Raw genomic sequence first — 26,994 nt, forward strand, 5'->3', positions numbered from 1 at the left:
TACTCTCAACACCCAAATATTTCAATTATCTTATTCCTTCATTAGTTAACAGGTGGAAATTTATAACAATACAAAATCTAAACCTATAGATCAAGATGTTAGGTGGTAAAGCAATCAACATATAAAAGTGTCCCTTTATGGGCCAGCCTGGTGGTATAGTGGTTAAGTTCACTTGCTCCACTTCGGCAGCCCAGGGTTCACAGGTTCAGATCCTGGGCGTGGACCTGTATGCCACTCATGGGGCCATGCTGTGGTAGTGTCCCACATACAAAGCGGAGAATGATTCCTCTTCAGGCAGAAAGAGGAAGATTAGTAACAGACTTTAGCTCAGGACCAATCTCACCAAAAACAAAAGAGTGGCCCATTAACTTAATCAAAACCCTAGGTTTGAATATAGAATCATAAAAATCACAGCATTTATATAGATAATAGGGTGGTCTTTAGACCATTACCTTCCACATTTATTTCAAGTGAATTTGGTTTCCAGCCTGAGCAATTCCTCAAATTTTTCAACTTCTGTCACTATGTTATATATCCTATTTCTATGTTATTAGAAAGAACACAAACTCCCCTAAAATAAAATTGGAGATAGGACTGAATAAAGTATCATTTGTACCCACTCCTTGCATTCTCTAATTATAAATTAAAATGATTTTATTTACTACTCCATCTTACCTCTCTGATAAGTTTGTCCAACTGACCAATAACATGGGGTGGTGTTGTCTGGAGAAAAAATAAAATAAAATATGAATCTAGGGGGACAAAAATTTTTTTCAACATTGGTCCTGAAACAAAAAAAATGGGATTTTATACCAGCCTTGGCCTTGTTTGACATGTGCTCTATCCTGGTGTAGGGAAAAGAGGTTTTTACTGGCCCCACTAGTGGGGCAACATCAGGAATCATCCCACGCTTATTTTTTATCCCACAAAGGAGCTATTATCTCTGGAACCACATAAGCCTTAAAGAACCAACCAACAAAAAAATCTTTAAGAAAGTACCATTTTGTATACAGCACAGCACTATACAACTATGATCTTATTGTTATTACTGCTTCTGCAGATGAAGATTCTACCTGTAGGTTTTAGAAAAGGCATGAGGGGAAGAGAGAAGGAAAAGTAGTGCTCGCACACATCCAGTCCTGGGAAACTACCTTTCTATTCAGGAGCTTGCACAGAGGTGTTCCTATTGTTTCAATAAGTAGTCATTTTGTCACAATTAATTTTAAGTTTGTAATTCAAAAGTCTCACTGATTCAAGGACAGGAAATAAGAAAACAACCGTAACCAGATTATGCAATAGCCAAACTACATTTATTAGGGGAAAATAAATATCTAAAAAAATTTTTAAGTAACTGTTTTTACTTGAAACATTATTAGAGGCAAAAATGTTTTAATTGCTAATTTTGTCTTATATTATAAATGCAGGAAGATTTGTATCTATTTTATGGCCAATATAATTTCATCTGGTTCTTACTATATGAATTTTACAGATTATTGCTTGGCTTTATTTCTAACAGGGCCCTTCAGTGGCTAAAAATTTCACTATCTGGTAGAGGAACACACAGTTTTGGCGGAGGAACATGGCTGATATTAGCATGCATACTGAAAGACCCTTACCTGGAGTAACACTTTCCCACTGTACACGCTCATGGGATACATGGTGCCAAACGTCATCAGAGCAATGGCTATGGCAGAGGCAGTGTCTACAGCAAAATAATTACTAAAGGGAAAAAAAAAATTTCTAAATCTCAAATATATGCCTCACTGGGCTTCTTATAATTCAATCCACTAATTACCTAAAGCAACAAGACTGTTTTATCACAATTGACCACTACTGGCAATGGGAACATCTCAAAGGAAAGTAAGTTTTCAGAATCCTTTCTCACCAAAGTTTGACGGAAAATAACAAATAATTATGTTAGTGTGAAGAGAGAGGACGAAGGAAAATAATGTGAGCATTTCCTACTATGTATTTTCAGTCAATCTACTTTTCAACTGGAAAGATTTCATATATAGTCATTTGTTGTGACAAATAAAAACTTCCATCTAGTAATTTCTGATAGAGACCTATGGACTTCATCAGTGATTCTAACAATTTTCCTGTAAACAATAACTTTCCAATAATTACTATAAAAAATTTTCAAATTCCCCAGGAATTTCACAAGGTTAAGACACAGTCCCTGCCTCTGAAATGGCAGGAGACACATGTGAAAAACATAACAAAGCACTGTGGGTACAAAGGAGAAGTCCTACAGGGTATCATGGATGCACAAAGTAGTAAGTGACAAGCCTACTGGGATAGGGATAATCCAGAGAGGCTAAATATAAAAAGAAGTGACATTTGAGCTGAGCTTTCAAAGATGAGATGATGGGAGGAAGATTTTGTAGACAGTGAAAGCAGCACATGCAAGGGCATGAAAATCCTGATGCAGCAACAAAACTATGAACAGTTAAGTATAGATAGATGGATGGCTAGTAAGGGTGGTAGGGGCTTTATCATGCTAACAACTCCTAATTTTTTTGAATATGCAAAGGGGAGAATTTTGAAACAGGAAAATACTAGGTCCAGACTTGCAACTTTTAGTGATCACATTACTAGCAAAACAAAATCTAACTAGAGATGTGTGAAAATGAAAATTAGAAAACCAGAAGACTATTTTAATTAGGCCAAGGAAATGATGATAAAGGCCTCAATTTGGGCAGCAGCAATGAGAATGGGAAAGAGGGGACAGATAAATAAATATTAAACGGAAAGATCAAATGAGACTAGGTGACAAGACTATTGTTTACAATAGCCAAGACACAGAAACAACCTATGTATCCATCGACAAATGAATGGATAAATAAAATGTGGTATGAATATACAATGGAATATTATTCAGAAGGAAATAATACCATTTGCAACAACATGGATGGACCTTGAGGGCATTTATGCTAAGTGAACTAAGTCAGACAGAGAAAGACAAATACTCTATGATCTCACCTACATGTGGAATCTAAAAAAATCAAACTCATAAGAAACAGAGAAAAGATTGGTGCTTGCCAGAAGTGGCGGTTGGTGGGGTAAGGGAAATGAGTGAAGGTGGTCAAAAGGTACAAGCTTGTAGCTGGAAGACATGCAAGTTCTGGGGATGTAACATACAGCATGGTGACTAGAAAAAACTAAAAAACAAAACAAAACAAAAATCCCACAAAACTAAGTGACCAATTAGAACTAGATTGGGGAGAAGCAAGAGAGCTAGGGAGGATAAGTAGGTATTTAAGAATGCATTAGACTTGCTCAAAAACTTAAACACTGAATTATCATATGATCCAGCAATTCTACTTCTTGGTATATACTCACAAGAATTGAAGGCAGGGACTCAAACATGTTCACAGTGGCATTATTCACAATAGCCAAAAGGTGGAAACAACTCAAATGTCTATTGATGAATGAATTGGCAAACAATATGTGGTATGTACATACAATGGAATGTTATTCAACTTTAAAAAGGGAGGAAATTTTGACACATACTATAACATGGATGAATCTTAAAAATATTATGCTAAACAAAATAAGCCAGATACAAAAGGATAAATATTGTATGATTTCATTTATATGAAATATGTGGATCAGTCAAATTCATAGAGACCCAGAAAGTAGAACAGTGGTTGCCAGGGGCTGAGGGGAGGGGAAAATGAGAAGCTATTGTTTAACAGGTACAGAGTTTCAGTTGGGGAAAATGAAAAAGTTCTGGAGATGGATGGTGATGATGGTTGCACAACAGTGTAAATGTACAAAATGCCACTGAACTGTATGCTTAAAAATGGTTAAAACGGTAAATTTTATGTTTTGTACGTTTTAACACAATTTAAAAAAAGAATGTAATGGAATAGATGGTAGTAGCATTCACTGAGATGGGAAATACAAGAAAAAACAGTTTGGAGGATAGGGAAAATAAGTTCAGTTGAGGCAGACATGAATAGAAGTCAGTAAGATATGCCTTTTGGAATTCAATAGAGATCTAGACTAGAAATAAAGGCCTGGGAATCACACAGAGTTAGTAAATAAAAAACAAATAATTGTATGTGATCTCCCAGGAGAGTAAGAAAAAGGATAATTAAGGACAGATTCTAGTAAACACTAATATTTAAAGGGTAGGGAGTCAAAGAATCATACGTCATAAAATATGAAGCTTAAAAAGAAGCTGTAAAGTCTATTTCCTAAAATGCCTGTATTGTTGTTGTTGCTGTTTTTAATTACTTCTCATCTGATTAATTCCTCTTCTCTTCCCTCTCTCAGCAACAGCAGCTGTGGCTTATCTCCCTTTCATTGTCCTCTTCTCAGTTTCACTCATCAGGTCAGCAGCAGGGAATTTAAACAGTTTTCCAGTCTGCATTATAGACTATGGTGAAAAATAATGAATCCAACTCCCTTAATTTTTCAGATAAAGACTCTTGAGGACAAGACTTGACGGAAGTTACACAGGCCATAAGCAAACATGCTAAAAACTTAATTCCTATCCATTCCACTGTGACCCTTAAAAGTCAGGCCCCAGGAATGGAAACACACTTGACAGCAATAAAAAATACTTACTTAATTTCAATTAGCATATATGTAATACAAAGAGCAAATGCTCCAGCAAGATCAATCAAAACAAATGGATTCATTCGAGGAAGAAAGATACTGCTAAGTCCTGGGATAATTCCACACAAGCTATGAAAAAACAAAAAGAGTATTCATTAGCAGAACTCATGTAATCAGAACTTATCAGTAACACTGATAAAAATCCTATAAAAGATGACTCATATTTTAGTATCATATAACGTATCTTTTAAAGAAAGCAAAGAGGATTTGGAAACAAAGCTTCTCACTTGTAAAGGTCTCTTTTGTATCATCAATTAAAAAGTAAAGGGAGGATAAGACCCTGATTCATCTAGTAACCTCAGCAATGAATAATGTAAGTTCCCATGACAGATGTATTTCTTGTGTATTCCTTTAAAATTATGTACATCACAAAACCCCATAATATCTTACCTTCGACTAAGATCTGCAACATGCTCTTGAAGCCAACTTGTACTAGCAGCTTAAAGAAGAAAACACTTAAATTATCTACATAGAATAAACCACTACTGGAAACACTTGATTTCTTTAATTTAAAAAACAAATTTGGCAGTGACCGGATAACACTACAAAAGGACATGTTCCTCCTCATATCTAGACTTTTTGCTCTTTTATGCCTTTAAGATACTAAATCAAAAGAATTTTAACTACAATATATAGCTGACCTGAGGGAATTAGTGAACTTACATATGTCATCGTTACCATTAATTTGACGTTTTAAAGTCTCTGTATACTATAAAGCAGAGCTTCCTAACCAGTGTGCTGAGAATGGGTTATAGGTACACCTATTAATTCCCACAGCTCTCAGACAGGCCAAGTGGGGACCTGGTTACCTGCAGATGCCTGCCAGTTACTGTCCCCGGATAAGTAGCCTCCAGGCTCAAGCATTACATTTATCCCAGGTGCTAAAGGAATATTCATTTTTTTATGTGTACCATGATATAAAAAAGATTGGCAAGCCTTATACAAAAGCAGTATAATAGAGCAGTTAAGAGCAGACTCTGATGCCAGAATATCTGGCTTCAAACCCGGCTCTGCCCTTAACTGTGTGGCCTGGGGCACATGATTTAATCTCTCAGTGCCTCAGCGAAAAATGGGGATAATAAAATTATTTACCTCATATGGTTAGAGGGAGAATTAAATGAGTTATTCTATGTAAAGCATTTAGCACAGTGTTTGGCAGACAGAATGTACTCAATATTATTTTCCATTCAAATTTCAACCGATGTCACAAATCTTGATGTTGCTGGGAACTTTCATTTCCAGCTAATGAAAATACAAACTAGATAACCTTTCTGAAAATAAATTTGGCCATATATATCAAAGACTTAAAAATGTTGTGTTTTTAACTCATTTATATTTTCTTCTCTGGGAATTTATCCTAAGAAGAATCAGAAATGCATACAAGAAATTTGATATAAAGAAGCTGATTATAACAGAAAAGTTGGAAACATTTAAGAATAGACTAATGTTAAAAAAATATTGGGGCCAGCCTGGTGGCATAGTGGTTAAGTTCACACACTCCGCTTCAGCAGCCCTGGGTTCATGAGTTCGGATCCCAGGTGCGGAGCCATGCTGTGGAGGCATCCCACATACAAAACAGAGGAAGACTGGCAGAGATGTTAGCTCAGGGACAGTCTTCCTCAAGCAAAAAGAGGAAGATTGGCAACAATGTTAGCTCAGGGCCAATCTTCTGCATCAAAAAGAAAAAAAAAATTCATGACAGTATTATGTAAGCATTGAAAAATCATTTTTTCAAAGAGTATTTAATGAAAGGCTATACTCAAGACATAACATTAACTGAAAAAAGCCAGACATAAAATTGTAAATACATACAATTCTAAGTATGTAAAAAGATACATATATGTGCAAAGAAAAAAATGAAAGGAATAAAAATGTTAACATATTATCTCTAGGCTGTGATATTATCAGCATTCTTCCCTTCCTGTGTCTTTCTGATCTTTACCAAGAGATATCGTCTCTAAATCTTTGTATCTTTTTAAAATTTCTAGAGTGAGCATTATACTATTTTAATAATTTATCAAGTTTTTTTCAAAATAATTCTGGTCATCGCAAATACCATTATTTTCTACTTCATACACTAATTCTTAAATTCTGATTCATACAAATGCAAGTCATACTTCATGACACTCATGAAGTTGTTTAAACTTGAATGAGCATTTCAGAAAGCTTTCTTCTCTCCATTGGCCTGGTGTTCAAGTCAGTAAGAACAAAAAAGACCCTCACCTATCTCTGCTTCAAAGTGTGGGTCTGTGCAGACAGCCCATTTTTGTTTTTACCTCACTTCTCCATCAATCAGTGGTTAACCCTTTGTGGGTTAGTGGGATTCCAAAACACTGAAATTACTGAAAAATGCCAATAATTTAGACCACTGAAGTGAAAAATCAGTCTGAATTTATAAAGATTTTGAAATAAAAGAATATTTCAAAAAAATGAAACTTTGCTACTTTCAAATATACGCCCACCCGCCACTGCCAGAGAAGCTCTTGGGAACAAACTTATTTAATAACAGAATACAATTATTTGCAATGAGCACATCAACTATTCTAAGTAAATTGATGCTTCTAAAATGGTTGCAATAGACTCTTTGTAGGTAGGTTACACATCTAAAATCTCACTCATGTTATTTGGTAATTTTTGAATGTCAAAGGTAATTTTTATTTTTTTGAGGAAGATTAGCCCTGTGCTAACATCTGCCACCGATCCTACTCTTTTGCTGATGAAGACTGGCCCTGAGCTAACATTCGTGCCCATCTTCCCCTACTTTATATGTGGGATGCCTGCCACAGCATGGCTTGACAATTGGTAGTAGGTCCGCACCCAGGATCCAAACCAGCAAAGCCCCGGCCGCTGAAGTGGAATGTGCAAACTTAACTGCTGCACCATGGGGTCTTTATCACATATAATTTAATATATATGTCAGTTATGCCTGTTTTTAAATAATACATTATTTTAAAGCTTGAGATAATTAGATTTTGTTTCATAATTCTGTTTAGAGAAGACAAGAACCTTTGGGGTAATTCTCTCTTCTCTTCAGGATATACTTTCTTGTTGATTTATGAGTTAATGAAAAAAAAAGACTTGTTTTTCTGATCGATTAATTGGATTTTTCATTACTGGTAAATAAAAAACATACCTTCAGAGACATAAGCAAAAGGTTTATTCCGAACAGACAGCATCGTGAACAGGTTGAAAGAAAGAGCCACAAAAGTTCCAACTAATAATCTTCCCCTAAAAAGAACAATAACATTCATCATTTTTTCTTGGTAATATCAATATGTAATTTCAGCATGTAGAGAGACTAAGAGATGGGAAGCTGGAGTGCTCTGCTTCAACAGTTTGGTATTTGCAGAAGGAGAATCTGAACTTGGTTTCTAGCTCCATAACCCATGTACTGTCTAATGTTGCTCCATCTTGCACAGAAAAAAAACCATATTCTTAGCATTAACAGCCTCTTCTTACAGGTAATTGCTGTTATAAACTTGTATAAATGCTAACGGCATTTGGTTTACAGCACACTGGACAGGTCAGACTGTCCTGAATTAGAGTGATCAGAGTAAGTCCACAGAGGTGGCAATTATGTGGTAGATAATAACAATTCCACCTTTTCTACTAAAAGATTTTTGGGGATCAAATTTTAAATTACAGAAGACCAGACAGGGTTGGCTTAGTGTATTGACCTGGGCCTGGAAATAATGAGGGACATGAAGCCAGGGTAGAAAAACCTTTCTGTGCAGCATAAAAACATAAGAGCTTGGGAAAAGTTAGGGTGAAGAGAAGGAGTCTTGGTATTTGGGCATTTTGTTTGTGAAACATAAATATCAGTGAAACATATATGGCCACACTCTGAACTCTGATATTGGCCAAAGTAACCATTATTTAATAGTACACCAATTAACAAGTGGGAATCAAACTTAGTAGTAAATTATATATTACGTCAAAAGCAAAATCTTACGTGTGTATCTCTGGCTGCTCTAAAAAGCGTTCTGCACTAAAAGAAAGAAATAATGTATTAAATAAGTCCTATAAATTATAAAATTAAAAAGCTTTATTAAATATATAATTAATCTAGTAAGTTCACAAAATCTTTGAATATGAAACCAACTGTTGATTATTAGCAGTGATGAGGCAAGGAGACTCGTAATTATCCTCAATATGTAATGTCAATCTTTCTCTACCAAACCTATTTCAATGGGTTTGTACTATGCATTAAAACATGTGAATCCCTTCCTTTCTTTTTTTTTTTAAAGATTGGCACCTGAGCTAACAACTGTTGCCAATCTTCTTTTTTTTTCTGCTTGTTTCTCCCCAAATCCCCCCAGTACATAGTTGCATACTTTAGTTGTAGGTCCTAGTTGTGGCATGTGGGACGCCACCTCAACACGGCCTAATGAGCTGTGCCATATCCACACCCAGGATCTGAACCCTGGGCTGCCAAAGCAGAGTGCACGAACTTAACCACTCAGCCACGGGGCCGGCCCCTGAATCCTTTCCTTTCATTCACACCTACCTATGGTTGGATTTAGTAGCATTAAAGAGGGTAATAAAAGAAGGGAGAAAAATCTGAAATGTAAAGAAATTGTACTATCAAAACTCCAGCACTGCTCATCTTAATTTGTATACCTTTCAAACCACATATGTCTTACTGGATTCTTTCATGTCCCCAAAGGTGGCATAGGTGGTCTTTACAGTGACAGTAACATCGTATACAAATGTACCTTTCTTTTAATATAAAGAGAGCTCCCAATTGTGCCAAGACTGTGGAGGCAAATACAGCTAGGACTTCTAATCTTTCAAATCTGAAATCAGAAAATTAGATCAGCATAATTCTTTCAGTTCACAAACCAGTATCTCTAGAACACATTTGCATGCATTTATTTACTCACTCACTTAATACACATATATGCCTACTATAAACCAAACACTGTTAGAACAGACTACAGAATTTCTAGAATGATGATAAACAATGCACATCACAAATTTTTTAGAAAGTGCCTATTTGTACTACATATATTCCCAGGACCCACTTATAGTTCTTATTTTTCTAGAAATAACCATTATCATAATAATAGCTAACACTCAATTGACCCATGTTGTGTTAAACAGTGGTCAAAGTGCTTAATATATTACCTCATCTCAACTCCCCCTTTATGAGGGTTACTTTATCAACTTTTTCTTAAAAAAGAGATAAGGAACTTGAAACACAAAAGAGGAAAAGTAACTATAGTCATTTACTAGCAAGTGAAGGAGTCAGGTTTTCAAACTCAGGCACTCTTGCTCCAGAGTTCATAATTTTAACCACTTATTATACTGTCTCTCACTTCTACACACAGCTGCAGTTAATTATGAGCATGTCTTATAATCTGTAACCTATCAGCTGGAGGCAAGGGGCTGTTGCTTATTCATCTTAGTTTTTTACATAACATGTAGCTTAACTGCATTCAATACTTGTGGTAAGAATAAATGCTTTAAAATTCTCAAGGAAAGAATTATCTTCAGAAAAGATGATAAAATAATTAAGGATCTTCATCACATTGCTTTTTATAAAGGAAAAATGTTGAAAGGAACAACAGAGCATTATGCATTATTAAAAATATAACAGATATATTATTGACATGGAAGGATATAAGTGAAAAAAATGGGTTATAAAAAAGTATGAAAAGTACGTAAATATGGCAACCCTATCTGTGAAAACTAAGCTGATATTAAAGTGCATATGGAAATACAAAAGGTGAAGGAAAGCAAAGATAAGTTGAAGAAGAACAAAGCTAGAAGATCTATACTACCAGATATCAAGATTTATTTCAAAACTACAGTAATTAATGTAGTATAGTACTAACGTAAGGATAGACAAATATACTGAACTGAACAGAAAAGAGAATCCAGAAATAGACCTACACATACTCAGTCACCTGATTCATAAAAAAGGTAGCACATAAAAACATTAGAAGAAGAGTTTTTTCAATAAATTATGTTTTTTATCAATTGAATAGCTATATAGAAACAAATGTGCCTTGACCTGTACCTCAACCCACACTCAAAAATCAATTCCAGTTTGATTGTAGACTTAAGTGTGAAAGGGCAGAGTGACGTCAGCAACATGGTGGAGTGAGTTGTTCCCTTTGTCTCTCCTCTAAGTTACAACTAAATGGACGTTCATTAACCAAGAGAAGATTCCCTGCACAGTACAAAAGAATGTCTGAGAGATCAATGCAGCCATGCATCTGAAGGTGGGTGGACTGGATCCCTGGGAGGGCGTGGAACTAGGTGAGTACACCCCTTCCCCTCACCAGTGGCAGCAATCTAGGTCATAGGTCCTTACACAGCAGTTGGTGTGGCTGTAGGAGGAGGTGGGGGCAGCCCGACACAGAAGAATGCTTTCAGAGTTGCAGCTTGGCTCACAGGAGTGCCCACCACGCCACAGCAGCTCCACCTGTGGGAATACTCCCCACTGAGTGGCAGGACTCAGCCCCCATGGAGGAGCCCCCACCAAGGGCAGCAGCTCAGCCAAGCCACCCACAAGCAACAAGCTAGCCAGAACATGAAAGAAAGTGCCCCTCCCCTCCAACCTAGCACACCAGACTGGCTGCTCCCCTGCCAAGGGCTGTGGTCCCACATCAGAGTGACCCGCCAGTGGAGCACAGAGGCCCACCTGCACATGTATGTGTGACCTGCCAAGTGGCTGCAGCCAGTGCACAAATGCAAAGAAGTCCTACTAGGACAACTTTCAGCAGATAGAGCGGGATCAGAAAACATAGCTCCTGCCACCACCAGTGGTGGCAGGTGGAATCTGAGATATGATACTACCACAGATGCGCCAGCAAAGGATCAGTTCATCAAACACCATGAAGAACTACATTAACACTTCAGAGCAGAAGGAAAACGACAAGTCTACAGAAGCTGACTCTGAACTCACAGAAATTTACAATCTAAATGACAAAGAATTCAAAATAGTTATCATAAAGAAACTCAACAAGTTACAAAAAAACTCAAGACAGTTCAATGAGCTCAGGAATAAAATTAATGAGCAGAAAGATGACTTCACCAAAGAGATTAAACTCTTAAAAAAACCCAAACAGAAATTCTCGATATGAAGAACACAATTAACCTGATGAAAAATAATCAAGAATCCATAAAAAACAGAGCTGACATCGCGGAGGACAGAAATAGTGATTTAGAAGATAGAAATATAGAAATGCTTCAGGTGGAGGAGGAGAGAGAACTCAGATTTTTAAAAAATTAAGAAATTCTTTGAGAAACATCCAACTCAGTTACAAAAATCAACATATGGATTATACATATTCCAGAAGAAGAGGAGTGGGAGAAAGGAGCAGAGAATTTGTTTAAAGAACTTCCAAAACCTGGGGAAGAAACTAGACTTACAAGTACATGAAGCTAATAAAACTCCTAATTACATCAATGCAAAAAGGCCTTCTCAAAGGCATATACTATTAAAACTGGCAAAAGTCAATGACAAAGAAAAAATATTAAGGGTAGCAAGGCAGAAGAAAATAACCTACAAAGAAATCCCTATCAGGCTTTCAGCGGATTTCTCAGCAGAAAACTTCCAGGCTAGGAGAGAATAGAATGATATATTCAAAATACTGAAAGACAAAAACTTTCATCCAAGAATATTTTATCCAGTGAAACTATCCTTCAGATAGGATGGAGAAATAAAAGCTTTCCCAGATAAACAAAAGGTGAGGGAGTTCATCGCCACAAGGCCTGCCTTACAAGAAATGTTGAAAGGAGCCCTCCCATCTTAAACTAAAAAGCAAAAGTTTACAAAATCTTGAGCAAGGAGATAAGTAGACAGACAGAATCAGAAAATTGCAGCTCTGTATCAGAACAGGTCAGTGAACAGTGAACTATAACATGAAAGACAAAGGGAGGAAAGCATCAAAAATAACTATAAACATTTCAATTTAGTCACAAACTCACAACACAGAAAAGAACAATTTGTGATGACAATAACTCAGAAGGGGAAGAGAAAAGGGATGGAACCTGCTTAGGATAATGGAGATAAGAGGCTATCAAAAAATGGACTACCTCATCTATGCGCTCTTTTATACAAACCTCATGGTAACCACTAAACAAAAAATCAGAGCAAAGCCAGAAATCATAAATAATGAGAAAACTATCACAGAAACCACCAAACTGCAATGGTAGTCAGAAATATAAGGAAAAAGAAACAATGGAAATATAGAACAACCAGAAAACAAGAGATAAAATGGCAGTATTAGCCCCTCATATATTAATAATCATTCTAAATGTAAATGGATTGAATTCTCCAATCAAAAGACACAGAGTGCCTGAATGGACTGAAAAACAAGACCCAACAATATCTTGCCTCCAGGAAATACATCTCAGCTCTAAAGACAAACACAGGCTCAGAGTGAAGAGATGGAAGACGATACTCCAAGCAAGTGGCAAGCAAAAGAAAGCAGGTGTTGCCATACTTATATAATACAAAGCAGACTTCAGGATAAAAAAGGTAGTGAGAGAACAAGAGAGGCAGTATATAATGATAAAAGGGACTTTCCACCAAGAGGACATAAGACTTATGAATATATATGCACCTAATACAGGAGCACCAAAGTATATAAAGCAAGTATTAACAGACCTAAAGGGAGAAATTGACACTAACACAATATTAGTAGGGGACCTCAACACCCCACTTACATCAATGAATAGACCATCCAGACACAAAGTCAACAATGAAACAGTGACCTTAAATGAAACACTAGACCAGATGGACTTAATAGATATATAGAGAACATTCTAGCAAAAAACAGCAGAACACACATTCTTCTCAAGTGCACATGGAAAATACTCAAAGACAGACCTATGCTGGGAAACAAGGCAAGCCTCGATAAATTTAAGAAGACTGAAATCATATCAAGCATCTTTTCTGACCATAGTGCTATAGAAACTAGCACTATAGAAATCAACTTAAGAAAAAGGCTAGGAAAGTCTCCAGTATGTGGAGACTAAACAATATGCTATTAACAACAATTGGATCAATGAAGAAATCAAAGGAGAAATCAAAAAATACCTAGCAACAAATGAAAATGAAAACACAACATACCAACTCTTATGGAATGCAGCAAAAGCAGTTCCAAGATGGAAATTATAGCAATAGAGGCCTACCTCAACAAAGAAGAAAAATCTCAAATAAATAATCTTAAAGTACACCTAAGAGAACTAGAAAAAGAAGAACAAACAAAGCTCAGAATCAGCAGAAGGAGGGAAATAATACAAATTAGAGCAGCAATAAATGAAATAGAGATTAAAAACAAATAGAAAGAATCAATGAAACAAAGAGCTGGTTCTTTGAGAAGATAAACAAAATTGACATATCCTTAGCCATACTCACTAAGAAAAAATACAGAAGGCTGAAATAAATAAAATTCAAAAAAAAGAAGAGAAATTACAATGGATACTACAGAAATACAAAACATTACAACAGAACACTATGAAAACTACATGCCAACAAACTGGACAACATAGAAGAAACGGAGAAACTCTTAGACTCATACAACCTCCCAAAACTGAATCAAGAAGAGATAGTGAATCTGAATAGACTAATCACAAATAAAGAGATTGAAACAGTAATCAAAAACCCCCCAAAAAACAAAACTTCACAACCAGATGGCTTCTCTGGAGAATTCTACCATACATTCAAAGAAGATTTAGTATCTATCCTTTTCACACTATCCCAAAAAAATGAAGAAGACGGAACTGTTCCTAACTCATTCTATGAGGCCAATGCTACCCTGATGCCAAAATGAGACAAGGACAACAGAAAGAAGGAAAAGTACTGGTCAATATCGCGGATGAATAGAGATGTAAAAATCCTCAACAAAATATTGGCAAACCAAATAGAGCATTACATTAAAAGGAGCATGTACTATAATCAACTGGGATTTATATCAGGGATGCAGGGATGGGTCAACATCTGCAAATCAATCAATGTGATACATCACATTAACAAAATGAGGGATAAAAAGCACATGATCATCTCAATAGATGCAGAGAAAGCATTTGACAAGATCCAACAGCCATTTATATTAAAAACTCTCAATAAAATGGGTATAGAAGGAAAATACCTCAACATAAGGCTATATATGACAAACCCACTGCCAACATCATACTTAATGGTGAAAAACTGAAAGCCATCCCTCTGAGAACAGGAACAAGACAAGGGTGCCCACTCTCACCACTCCTATTCAACACAGTACTGGAAGTTTTGACCAGAGCAATTAGGCAAAAAAAGAAATAAAAGGTATCCAAATTGGAAAGGAAGAAGTGAAACTCTCACTGTTTGCAGATGACATGATTCTATATATAGAAAACCCTAAAGAATCCACCAGAAAATGATTAGAAATAATCAACAACTAGAGCAAAGTTGCAGGGTACAAAATCAACTTACTAAAATCAGTTGCATTTCTCTACACTAATAAAGAACCAGCAGAGAGAGAAGTCAAGAATACGATCCTACATAGAATCACAACAAAAAGAATAAAATACCTAGGACTAAATTTAACTAAGGAGGTGAAAGACCTATAAACTGAAAACTATAAGACATTATTGAAAGAAATTGAATAAGACATAAAGAAATGGAAAGATATTCCATGCACATGGATTGGAAGAATAAACATAGTTAAAATATCCATAGAACCTAAGCAATCTACCAATTTAATGCACCCAATCAGAATCCGAATGACATTCTTCATGGAAATAGAACAAAGAATCCTAAAAGTTATACGGAACAACAAAGGACCCCGAATAGCTAAAACAATCCTGAGAAAAAAGAACAAAGCTGGAGGCATCACAAGCCCTGACTTCAAAATATACTACAAAGCTACAGTAATCAAAACAGCATGGTACTGGGGGCTGGCCTGGAGGCACAGTGGTTAAGTTCGCACATTCTGCTTAGGCACCCAGGGGTTCACCAGGTGCGGACCTAGGCACTGCTTGTCAAACCATGCTGTGACAGGTATCCCACATATAAAGTGAGGAAGATGGGCACAGATGTTAGCTCAGGGCCAGTCTTCCTCAGCGAAAAGAGGAGGATTGGTGGCAGATGTTAGCTCAGGGCCAATCTTCCTCAAAACAAAACAAAACAAAAAAACCCACCAGAATGGTACAAGCACAAAAACAGATAAACAGACCAATGGAACAGAATTGAAAGCCCAGAAATAAAACATAATCTTTGACAAAGAAGCCAAGAACATACAATGGAGAAAGGAAAGTCTCTTCAATAAATGGTGCTGGGAAAACTGGACAGCCACGTGCAAAAGAATGAAAGTAGAGCATTATCTTATACTATGTACAAAAATTAACTCAAAGTGGATTAAAGACTTGAATCTAAGACCTGAAACCATAAAACTCCTAGAAGAAAATATATGCAGTACACTCTTTTGACTTGGTCTTAATAGCATCTTTTCGAATACCATGTCTACTCAGGCAAGGGAAATAAAAGAAAAAAAGAAACAAATGGGACTACATTACACTAAAAAGCTCCTGCAAGGCAAAGGAAATCATCAACAAAATGAAAAGACAACCCACCAACAGGTAGAAAATATCTGCAAATCATCTATCTGACAAGAGGCTAATTTCCAAAATATTTAAAGAACTCATATAACTCAACAACAAAAAACAACCTGATCAAAAAATGAGCAGAGGATATGAACAGAAATTTTTCCAAAAAAGATACACAGATGGCCAACAGACAGATGAAAAGATGTTCTATGACACTAATTATTAGGGAAATGCAAATCAAAACTACAACGAGATATTACCTTACACCCGTCAGAATGGCTATAATTAACAAGACAAGATAAGAAACAGTGAGTGTTGGAGAGGATGTGGAGAAAAAGGGAGCCCTCATCACTGCTGGTGGGAATGCGAACTGGTACAGCCACTTTGAAAAACAGTATGGAGATTTCTCAAAAAATTAAAAGTAGAAATACTATATGACCCAGCTATTCCACTACTGGGTATCTATCCAAAGAACATGAAATCAACATTCAAAGAGACTTATGCATCCCTATGTTCACTGCAGCATTATCCACAATAGTAAAGACCTGGTAGTTACCCAAGTGCCCACTGACTGATGACTGGATAAAGAAGACGCTGTATATATATACCATGGAACACTACTCAGCCATAAAAAAAGACAAAACTGTCCCATTTGCAACAACATGGATGGACCTTGAGGGTATTATGTTAAGCAAAATAAGCTAGACAGAGAAAGACAAACACTGCATGATTTCACCTATATGTGGAAGATAAAAACATGGACAAAGAGAACAGAGTAGTTGTTACAAGAGGGGAAGCGGGGGAGGCGAAAGAGGTAAAAGGATACACATGTAGGTGACAGATACAAATTATACTACTGGTAGTAAGTCCGATGCAGTCTTTACAGAAAGTGATAATATAATAATGTACACCTGAAATTACATGTTACAAACCAATATGACCCCAACAAAATAAAAAATAAAAAGAAAAGAAAGGTCAAAAAATAAGACTTTTAGTTCAGACACAGAGACAGACATACATACAGGGAGAACGCCATGTGAAGATGAGGACAGATTGGGGTGATGCATCTATAAGCCATGGAACTCCAAAGATTGCCAGAAAAACCACCAGATGCTAGGGGAGAGGAATGGAACCTTTCTCCCTCATATCGTCAGAAGGAACTATATAATAAAAACAAATAATAAAGAGCAGAAGGAAAAGAAATAAAATATAAGTATGAAGAGAATATAGATAGAGCCTAAATCTGGCCTTTGAATAGAAAAGTAAAATGGATATACTCCTACCATGTGGTGGTGTTACGTGAGTGTTTACATTTGTCAAAAGTCATCTACTTTACATTTAAAAATGGTGCACTTTATTGCTTGTAAATTATACCTTAATAAGTTGATTTAGAAATAAAAATATGAAAAAATAAAAAAAAAATAAGACTTTTAGCTAATAATAGAGCAGAATAACTTTATGACCTTGGGGCTGGCCAAGGTTTCTTGACAAGTAGACAAAAATATTAACCATAAAGGATAAGACTGATAAATTTATCATTGAAATTGAATTTGTTTCATTTATCAGAAGAAACTATTAAGAGAGTGAAAGGCAACTAAGAGTGAGAGAAGATATTTATATATAAAGAACTCCTACAGATCAATAAGAAAAAAACAGGAAACCTAATTTAAAAATGGGTAAAACACCTTAACAAGCATTTCATAAAAGAGGTAATCTGAATGGCTAATAAACATACAAAAAGTGCTCAATTAGTCAACAGGAAAATAACTTAAAACTATAATGAGATACCACTGCATACCTGGAATGGCTTAAAAGAAAAAAAGAAAAAAGACAATACCAACTGTTGGTAAGCACATGAAACAGCTGGAACTCTCCTCCCCTGCCAATGGGAGTGTAAACTGGAAAAATCACTCTGGAAAACTGTTTGGTATTATCTTATCTTCTAATGATGAACATATGCAAATCCTATGACTAATTTCTCACAAAGACATATACCCAACATAAAGTCTTACACACCAAAAGACATGCAATAATGCTCATGAGTAGTTTTATTTATAATAGCTAAAAGCTGAAAATCACCTAACCGCCTTTCAACAGTTTAACATATAAACAAACTGTGGTATATCCATATAATGGAATATTAGCGCAATGAACTAGAATGAATTACTGGTATATGAGAGTATATACTGTAATCCCATTTATATGACTTTAAAAACAGGCAATAATAATCTGCAATGAAAGCAGTCAGAATACCAGTTACTTTTGTCAAGGTTTGACTCTGACTTCACATGAAGGGAGGCTTTTGAGGAACTTGCAATGTTTTATACTATGATCTACATAGAAGCTATACAGGTAAATTCATTTTTAAAATTCATCAAACTGCACAAGGATATAAGACAGAACAAGATGTGGTCCTTGCTACCATAAAATTTATATTTTAAAGGTGGAGACAGAGTGACATAATTTATAAGTTCTGGTAAATCCTATACACAGAATTAGAGTAGTATGACATGACAAGAGGCTAACTAGGTGGTCTATTTTAGAATTTATTTTAGATTGGACCCAGTCATTTAATGACATTAGTATTTAGTGATATTAAGGTCAGAATAACAAGATAGAGGTTATCTTGCAAAGATCAGGTGAAGAGCATTTGAAGCAGAGAGAATAGCCTGTACAACGGCCCTAAGGCAGGAAGAACTTAGCTGTTACAATTACAGAGAGAAAGACAGTGTGGTATAGAGGGCATGAGAGTAGTAACGAAGAGAAGCAGGCACAGTCCAGCTCATATAAGGGCTTTGTGAATTAGAGAAAGGAGTCAGGATTTTATTCTAAGTATGACAGGAAACAACTGGACGGTTTTCAGGAGGAGAGTGATTTAGGCTTAAAAAGGAAAACACTCTGGCTGCTATATGGAGAATTGACTATGCGGGGAAGAACAGAAGCATGGGGACCAGTCAGGATGCTGGACATTGGTTAAGGCAAGAAATGAAGGTAGCTTGGTTAGGATGGTAGTAGTGGGGATAGAAATGGGGATGAGAGTAGATTCTAGATGTGTTTGTAGGTTACCCTGACATAACTTGCTGATGGATAAATGTGGTAATGAGAGAATAATCACGGATTTTGCTTGAGCAACAGAGAGCTGGTGTATTTACTGAGATGGGAAAAACAGAGGAACAGGTTTTTGGGGAAGAAAACAAGAATTCTAGCCTAAGTTTAAGATACCAATTAGACATGTGTGAAGCTGTCAAGAAGGTAGCCTAAAACAAGATAGATTTCAGGGCTAGAGAACTGGATTTTAGAATTACTAAATATAAATGACATTTGAAGCTATGTGATTGACTGCAATTATATTTGAATGTTTAATTTTACTGTTTAACTGCCCTCTCCTTTCTTGCTCACTCTAAGCAAGTGAGTCACAAGGGGAGCTGTCATGTCCCTACTCGACTTTGTCTCCTGGACACAGTAAATGATCTAAAGACTAACATCTATTACAAGCTGGACCAATCAACAGTTCTTTCTCATGATTTTCTGAACTAGAGCTGGGAAAGAGTCCTTTCCTCACTAGGATGAAGGTGAGAAGGTTTAAGTTAAGGTGTCACTAGAATTTATCACTCCAGAAGGGTAGAGAAAAGTGGTCTGAAAAACTGAACCTGATACGCAGAGAAAAGAGGCCTGAGAGGAAAGAGGAGGACATGTCCCAAGTGTTCCAGTCCCTCTGCCAGTTAGCTCAGTCTTCCCAAATTCTGGTTACATAAATTACCAAAGTCTTCCTTTTTTTCCCCATGGTTTGAGTTGGATTTCTGTCATTTACAAGAAAAAGCCTTGACTCAGAGTAATAGATTTTCATATATAGATATCTATACTTTACAGCTGATTATCATAGTAAGAGTCCAACTCAATCAAATTTCAGTGACATTTATAAATATCTTCATTTTGCATTAAAATTTCATATTTACTTTGTCCCATTGTTTAAGGAAATAAAATCTGATTTTGTTCAAAAGAACATAATCCCAATGAAAGGTATGGTGGAGACAAAGGGTAAGTTGGGTCTAAGAGTTTCTTTACCAAAGTTAAATTCTTCCTTTAACTTGTTTCCTTGAACCTGAAAGAAATTCATTTTTTTCTAATATATTAAAAAACCTCTAACATAGAAGATTATCTTCCAACTTTCAATTTTCAGGAATTTCTAAAACTGTAGAAACAGAAGTCTCAAATTCTTGGTTAATCCATTGCTATCACAAACCCAGTCTTAAGATAAAAATACATCTCTACCACTTCATTAATGTTAAGATACGCTTACATGAAAATCCTTTGTATTTTCTCTAACTAAAATAAAAGATAACCAAAATATTAAAGAACTGAATGTGAACATTTTATGTTAATATTTGTTTTATAAAATAGAAAAGAACCTAATGTAAACATTTTATTTAATATGATTTAAATTTAAATATTCATGTTTCTTACCTAGACTCCATTTGGAATATGCTGTTCTATCTACTTTCACTATTTGATCACCATTCCACTGACTAGGCAGAGCTTATTTTCTAGAAATACCCTAACTAGCTCTTTACTGCCTAATATAACTACTATTTTAATAGCAATAAGTCAGCAGAAAATAAAATAATTTGAACTTACCCAAATGAATAGACAGGGCTAGGTTTCCTCATCATTACCCAGTAACTTATTAAACATGTCATTAAACTAAGTAAAAATGAAAATAAATTTAGCATTAGAACTAGAGTTAGAGGAGAAAACGCAGAAAGAAATTAAGCTTTCAGAATTCCTAAGTTGCTGAAAGTTATCACTGTTTGCACAGAATAAATAAGTTATTCTAATAATTTATCATCTAATCACAACAAGCATTTTAATGTGACAGTTTTAACATGTGGAGAAACTGCAAGGAGTTACAATACATCATTAAGTCAGTTAAACAGAACCTAAACCCATACTTACTCTACTCAGTAAGTTATCTACCCTAAATGGTTTCCATAACTGAGCATGCAAAAAATGACACAGTAATAGCAATATATTTTATTCTGGGCATACATAATAAATTTTAACATTGATAAACTTTATTTAATCTTTGTTAAAAGTTAAACTAAATATTAACAATACCTTGACAACATCCTGGATGGGATAAAATTATGTTCATTTTCCAAGTATAGTGAAGATTCACTCTGAAACTTACTACAGTGTGAAACGCAGGGAACTATCTGTTTTAGACCAATAAAGTAGATTGAGTTACGTGATTGATGAAAAGACATTCTTATACTTCTATGGCATGGAACTGAAGACATCAAGGTGTAAGTATTTTGCAACACTTATATGGAAATATGAAAGGCTCTATGAAGCAGGGAGCCAATAGGTTGTCTCCCTAGCTCACAATTACTCACTTCTCAGTTATTAATGTCCCTCATTTCTTTTCCCATCTACGCAGTCACAGTAGGAATTGGTATGTTTTTACATGACCCTGCTCCCTGGCCACAGCCGACTCATCTACAAGTAGGCACCTGAAACACCTGACCTAATATCTGGCTATTATCTTTTCTGTTGTTATATAAATAGGATATTTTCTTCCAGTCTATCTTCTAATTGTTACAGTGTGTATATGTTGTATGCTGATAATTTTACATATTTCACAGATTATTTTCCTTTAAGCAAAGAAACTTCATAAATTTGGTGCAAGAAATAACTTACCAGCTTCAAAACGTTACGGAAACTTTTTAAAACTTACCTAAAAAGATCAAAAATGGTCAGGTAAGTGTAGGCAGTTAAAGCTGCAAAACAACAAAAAGATTGTTAAAATGTTACTGAATCTATTGATAGGAAATATAGCAAATCACCAAAATTGTTCATACCAGGGGTATCCATTACCAAAAAAAATTATGAGTCACTGATTAACCTCATTTGCTAGTAATTATCTAGTAAATTTGATTAATATATATAGCCAGTTGGTTAACACAAAAGCTTACTTTAGAACCTGATTTCTCCATCAGGAAAAATGAAGCAGCATATGACCAAAAGCCCTATGACATTTTTTTTTTTTTGCCTTCTTCTGTCATCTGCGTACTATTTTACACGTATTCTTTAAATAGCAAAATGAAAAAAATGGTAATAAAAATATAAGAGGTCAAGCAAGACGCAAGAAAAATATTAAAGATTTCCCTTTTCAAGGAAAATCCAATAATCTCAAGATCTTATACTTTGCATAAATCAAAGGACTAATCTAGCACATTAAAAAGGAATCTCAGTGTTTCAAATGGATTTCAAGTTTTAAAAAAAAATAACAGGTCTTTTTTTTAAAAAAACAACAAAAATGACAATGCCTAGGGGCTGGCCAAGTGGTGTAGTGGTTAAGTCCACATGCTCCGCCTCAGCAGCCTGCAGTTTGTGGGTTCGGATCCCAGGTGTGGACCTACACAGCGCTCATCAAACCACGCTATGGTGGCATCCCATATACAAAAGAGAGGAAGACTGGCACAGATGTTAGCTCACGGCCAATCTTCCTCACCAAAAATAGTAATAAAATAAAATGATAATATCTAACAATTGAACCAAACTTTATAGTTTACAAGGCACTTTTCAAATAGATTCTCTCATTAAATCTTTTGAGTTATATTTCAGAATAATATATTCTATGCAAAGGAAGATATATGTTTCTTTAAAATCAGAATATGGGGCCAGCCTGATGGCGCAGCAGTTAAGTGTGCACATTCCGCTTCGGTGGCCTGGGGTTCGCCGGTTGGATCCCGGGTGAGGACATGACACTGCTTGGCAAAGCCAAGCTGTGGCAGGTATCCCACATATAAAGTAGAGGAAGATGGGCACAGATGTTAACTCAGGGCCAGTCTTCCTCACTAAAAGAGGAGGATTGGCAGCAGTTAGCTCAGGGCTAATCTTCCTCAAAAAAAAAAAAAATCAGAATAAAAGTGAAAGTAATAATTAACTTCATAAAAATAAGAATGGTGACATACCTATACTGTTAGTGGAACTGCACCACATAAGCAGGAAGCCTGTACATGTTAAGTTTATTGCACCAAAGAGCAATATCTTCCAGGACTGTGAAAAAGAAAATCATTCTTATTTTTATAGTGCTGATAAGCTTCACTGGGTCTGTTCAAGTTGCTGTAATACTCAACACTCTGATATTCAAAGGAGTAAGAACAACTTCCTTCAAAAAGTCAGTGTCACATTTTCTAAATCTACCAAAATTATCATCAACCAAGTCCTAATTATAATAGATAAATTTAAAAGAATCACTTCAGAAGGGGAATTATTCAAGAGAAAATAAATTCTGAAACACAAACTCTGAAATAGTTGAGAAAAATATGCATATATTTGAATATCATTTTGTCTCCATAAGTATGTATATAGAGACAATGACAAAGCAAATCGGGCAAAATGTAAAGCAACTGGTGAATCTGAGTAAAGGGCATAAGAGAGTTCCTTATACTAATTTGGAAACTTTTCTATAAGTTTGAAATTATACGAAAACACAGTTATGCCCCCACCCCCCAAAAAAGGGACAGTACCTGGTTATTTACCTAATAAGTCATATGAAATAGGACTGCAAAAGAGGGAAAGAATACCATGGTTTAGCAGTTCACAGAAGATGGAGGAGGACCTGAGATACACTTTGAAAATAGCTAAGATTTAGTCAGAGGAAGGAGGAAGGGCATTCTAAAAATAAAGAAAGAGATCAAGTGAAGCGTTTTCTTATTTTTCTGCTCCACTCCCTACAAAGAAGGGAGACCTATGCTTGTTTGACAGTAGATGTGAAAGAAATTAGGAAAAAGGCAGTTATTTGGAGACGTTAAAATTAAACACATTATAATTACAAAGGTCAAGTGTGGTACAGGATAGGATGGTTTCAACAGAAAGGGAGAACAACACCTTTGAGAAAGGTGAGAAGAACAAGGTGACTGAAGGGACAGAGAACTTGTCAGGTAGAAAGAAGTAAAGTAGCACAGAGTTAATAGCCTATAAATCTCTAGAAAAGAAGCAGCAAGGTCATTTTCTAAAATTAAGGGATATGGTAAAGTAGGACTGGAAACTTAAATCCACAGAAGAATCTGCATCTGCAGAAGAGCTGTTATGGAAAGTATACTACTGCATCATCAAAGAGAAGACCAAGAATTACCACCATGAATTTATGGTAGACTTCCTCTATACCCAGAGAGCAAAACCAGACAAGCAGGTGAGGTAGGGATGTTAGAGATTTGAGAGCTGATATGATAGCTTAACAGAACAAGGGACTCCAATACTGGTGAAGACATTAATGAAATGACTGGTCATGGGTCTAGTCAGGACAGGGACTCAGGAATAGTCAGAAATGGAAGATAAAGCCTGTAATTTGAAAATGACACTCTCTGAAGCTCTACTACTGAATCAAATTATTCATCAAAAAATATTTGAGTATCTGTTTTGCAACAGATACTATTCTAGGCACTGGAGATATAGTACTGAAAAAAACATGGACCTTATAATCCACAGTGACAGACAATAAGCAAACATACAATCATGTGCCATATAACAATGTTTTAGTCAGTGACAGACCACATATACAATGGTGGTCCCATGATATTAGTACCAGATAGCTAAGCATGTAGCAGGCTATACCATCTAGGTTTGTATAAGTACACTCTATGATGTTTGCCCAATGACAAAATCATCTAATGACACATCCCTCAGAACATATCCATGTCATTAAGCGATGCATGACTATAATCAGGTGGTGACAAGTGCTAAGAAGAAAAAATAAAGTATGATAAGAACACAGGAATGGGACATATGGAAGAGTTACTCTTTTAGATGCAGTAGTCAGAAAAGACCCCTTTGGTAAGGTGACATGTCAGCAGAAATCTGAAAGCAGCAAAGATGCTAAGCATGCAGCTATCTGGGAGAGAAAATGAGAACCACAGTGCAAATGCCCAGAGGTAGAAGAGTACCTGGCTAAAGACAGCTAGGTGAGAGAGGTGAGAGGCAGTGAGGGGCTACACAAAGTAGTATCTTGTATGCCAGGAAAAGAATTGTGATTTATTCCAAATGAGATGGAAAGTGCCTTAGCTTTCATTTTTAAGAGATCATTCATCCTCTCTATGAACAATATACTGCATATGGGCAAGGAGAGAAGTAGGAAGACCATTTGGAATGTGATTGCAATAATCTATGTGGGAAATGATGGTGGCTTTGAAGGCAGTAAGATGTGACAAGAGTCAGATTCTGGTATTATACCAAAGATAGAGCCAGCAAGATTTACTTATAAAATGGATGTGAGAAGGGAAAGAGAAGGCTAAGAATGACTCCAAGGGTTATGGCCTGAGCATTTGGAAGAAGAGAGTAGCTATTTAGTGAGGAAGTCATAGAAAATCAAAGGTTGGTTTGACAATATTAAATTTGAGATGCCTATTAGATATCCAGGTGGAAATGTTGAGAAGGCCATGATATACAGGAATCTGAGGTAGGGGAGAAGTTAGGGATTACAATATAAATATATTGGGGCCGGCCCCATGGTGGAGTGGTTAAGTTTGCACACTCCGCTTCGGCAGCCCAGGGTTTCACCAGTTCGGATCCTGGGCGCGGACATGGCACCACTCATTAGGCCATGTTGAGACGGCATCCCACATACCACAACTAGAAGGACCCACAACTAAAATATACAACTATTTACTGGGGGGATTTGGGGAGAAAAAGCAGGGGAAAAAAAAAAAGAAGAAGAAGAAGACTGGCAACAGTTGTTAGCTCAGGTGCCAATCTTTAAAAAAATAAATAAACAAATAAATATAGGATCATCAGTATATAGATGGTAGTGAAAGTGTTACCTAGATATAATGAACATAAACAAGAGAGGCTGGAGCTCTAAGCCCTGGGACACTCCAAAACTTAGAGGTCAGAAAGATGAGAGAAAAGTGACAAAGGAGACTAAAAACATAATGCCAATTAAGTAGGAGGTAAACCAAGAGTGGTATTTCAGAGTCCAATGAATAAAGTGCTTTAAGGAAGAAGTAACCAATTTTTGTCAAACACTGTTGAAGGTCAAGTAAGATGAGAAATGAGGATGACCACTGATTTTGGCAACAAAGAAGTTATTAGTTACCTTGTAAAAGCTATTTCTGTGGATTATAGGGGACTAGAGCCAGACTAGTACGTGTTTAACATAGACAGGGAGAAGAGAAAGTGAGCAAAGAGAGTTAAGACAATTCTTGAAAGTAGTTTTGCTATAAAAGGAAGCAGAGAAATGAAGCAGCAGATGAGAGTGGAATATACAGCATGTAATTATGATGCAAGAACAGAAGGAGGATGATGTAAGAAGGAACAATTACAGGAACACTGACTTTGAACAGGCAACAAGTGGAGGGACTGGCCTTATCTAGCGGACTAGATAGTTCATTCACAGAAATAGGAGGGAAGGCAGTGTCTTGGTAGATGTGCTAACGATAGGATGTGGAAGTTTTCTTCTCATTACCTCTTTTCCCTTAGTGAAACAGGAAGCAAGATCAACAGGTCAGAGTGAGGATGGATAAGATTTTGAAAGTTTGAGGATATAAGTGAAAGAAATGGTATGAAATAGTCACTAGGAAAGTGGGAAACTGAATGAACTAGGGAAACATAGTATGGGCAGCACTAATGGCACACTTGATCATGAATTAAAAGCCAGACCAGGCAGCATGGTTTTGTGTTTCTCTCAGTCTACATTCAGTCATTTGGGTGCAGGTAAAGAGTAGAAAGAAAGTAGACTTAATAAGGTTAAGGATTTTCCAGGGAAGAATGATAGACAGAAGGTGGGGCACAAAGGAGTTGAAGGCATATACAAGGAAATGATAATGA

At 36.1% G+C, this 26,994-nt stretch overlaps 1 protein-coding gene across 4 annotated transcripts in view; it reads right to left on the bottom strand.

Annotated features, from left to right (window-relative positions):
• SLC30A6 (solute carrier family 30 member 6) overlaps nucleotides 1-26,994 on the bottom strand; it is a 45,566-nt gene that overhangs the window by 9,878 nt on the left and 8,694 nt on the right. The window contains exons 3-12 of one of the 4 annotated variants that reach the window (XM_005600085.4): nucleotides 23,142-23,226; nucleotides 21,902-21,944; nucleotides 20,803-20,868; nucleotides 9,342-9,422; nucleotides 8,579-8,614; nucleotides 7,760-7,854; nucleotides 5,017-5,065; nucleotides 4,576-4,695; nucleotides 1,617-1,719; nucleotides 676-723 (exon numbers count right to left, since the gene is read on the bottom strand). In XM_005600085.4, the coding sequence (XP_005600142.1) occupies nucleotides 676-723; nucleotides 1,617-1,719; nucleotides 4,576-4,695; nucleotides 5,017-5,065; nucleotides 7,760-7,854; nucleotides 8,579-8,614; nucleotides 9,342-9,422; nucleotides 20,803-20,868; nucleotides 21,902-21,944; nucleotides 23,142-23,226 (726 nt within the window). The remainder of the gene's footprint in view (nucleotides 1-675; nucleotides 724-1,616; nucleotides 1,720-4,575; nucleotides 4,696-5,016; nucleotides 5,066-7,759; nucleotides 7,855-8,578; nucleotides 8,615-9,341; nucleotides 9,423-20,802; nucleotides 20,869-21,901; nucleotides 21,945-23,141; nucleotides 23,227-26,994) is intronic. The other 3 variants (XM_070236523.1, XM_070236522.1, XM_070236524.1) reach the window with 3 other exon arrangements.

Source organism: Equus caballus, chromosome 15, assembly GCF_041296265.1.
Source record: "Equus caballus isolate H_3958 breed thoroughbred chromosome 15, TB-T2T, whole genome shotgun sequence".
NCBI lineage: Eukaryota > Metazoa > Chordata > Mammalia > Perissodactyla > Equidae > Equus > Equus caballus.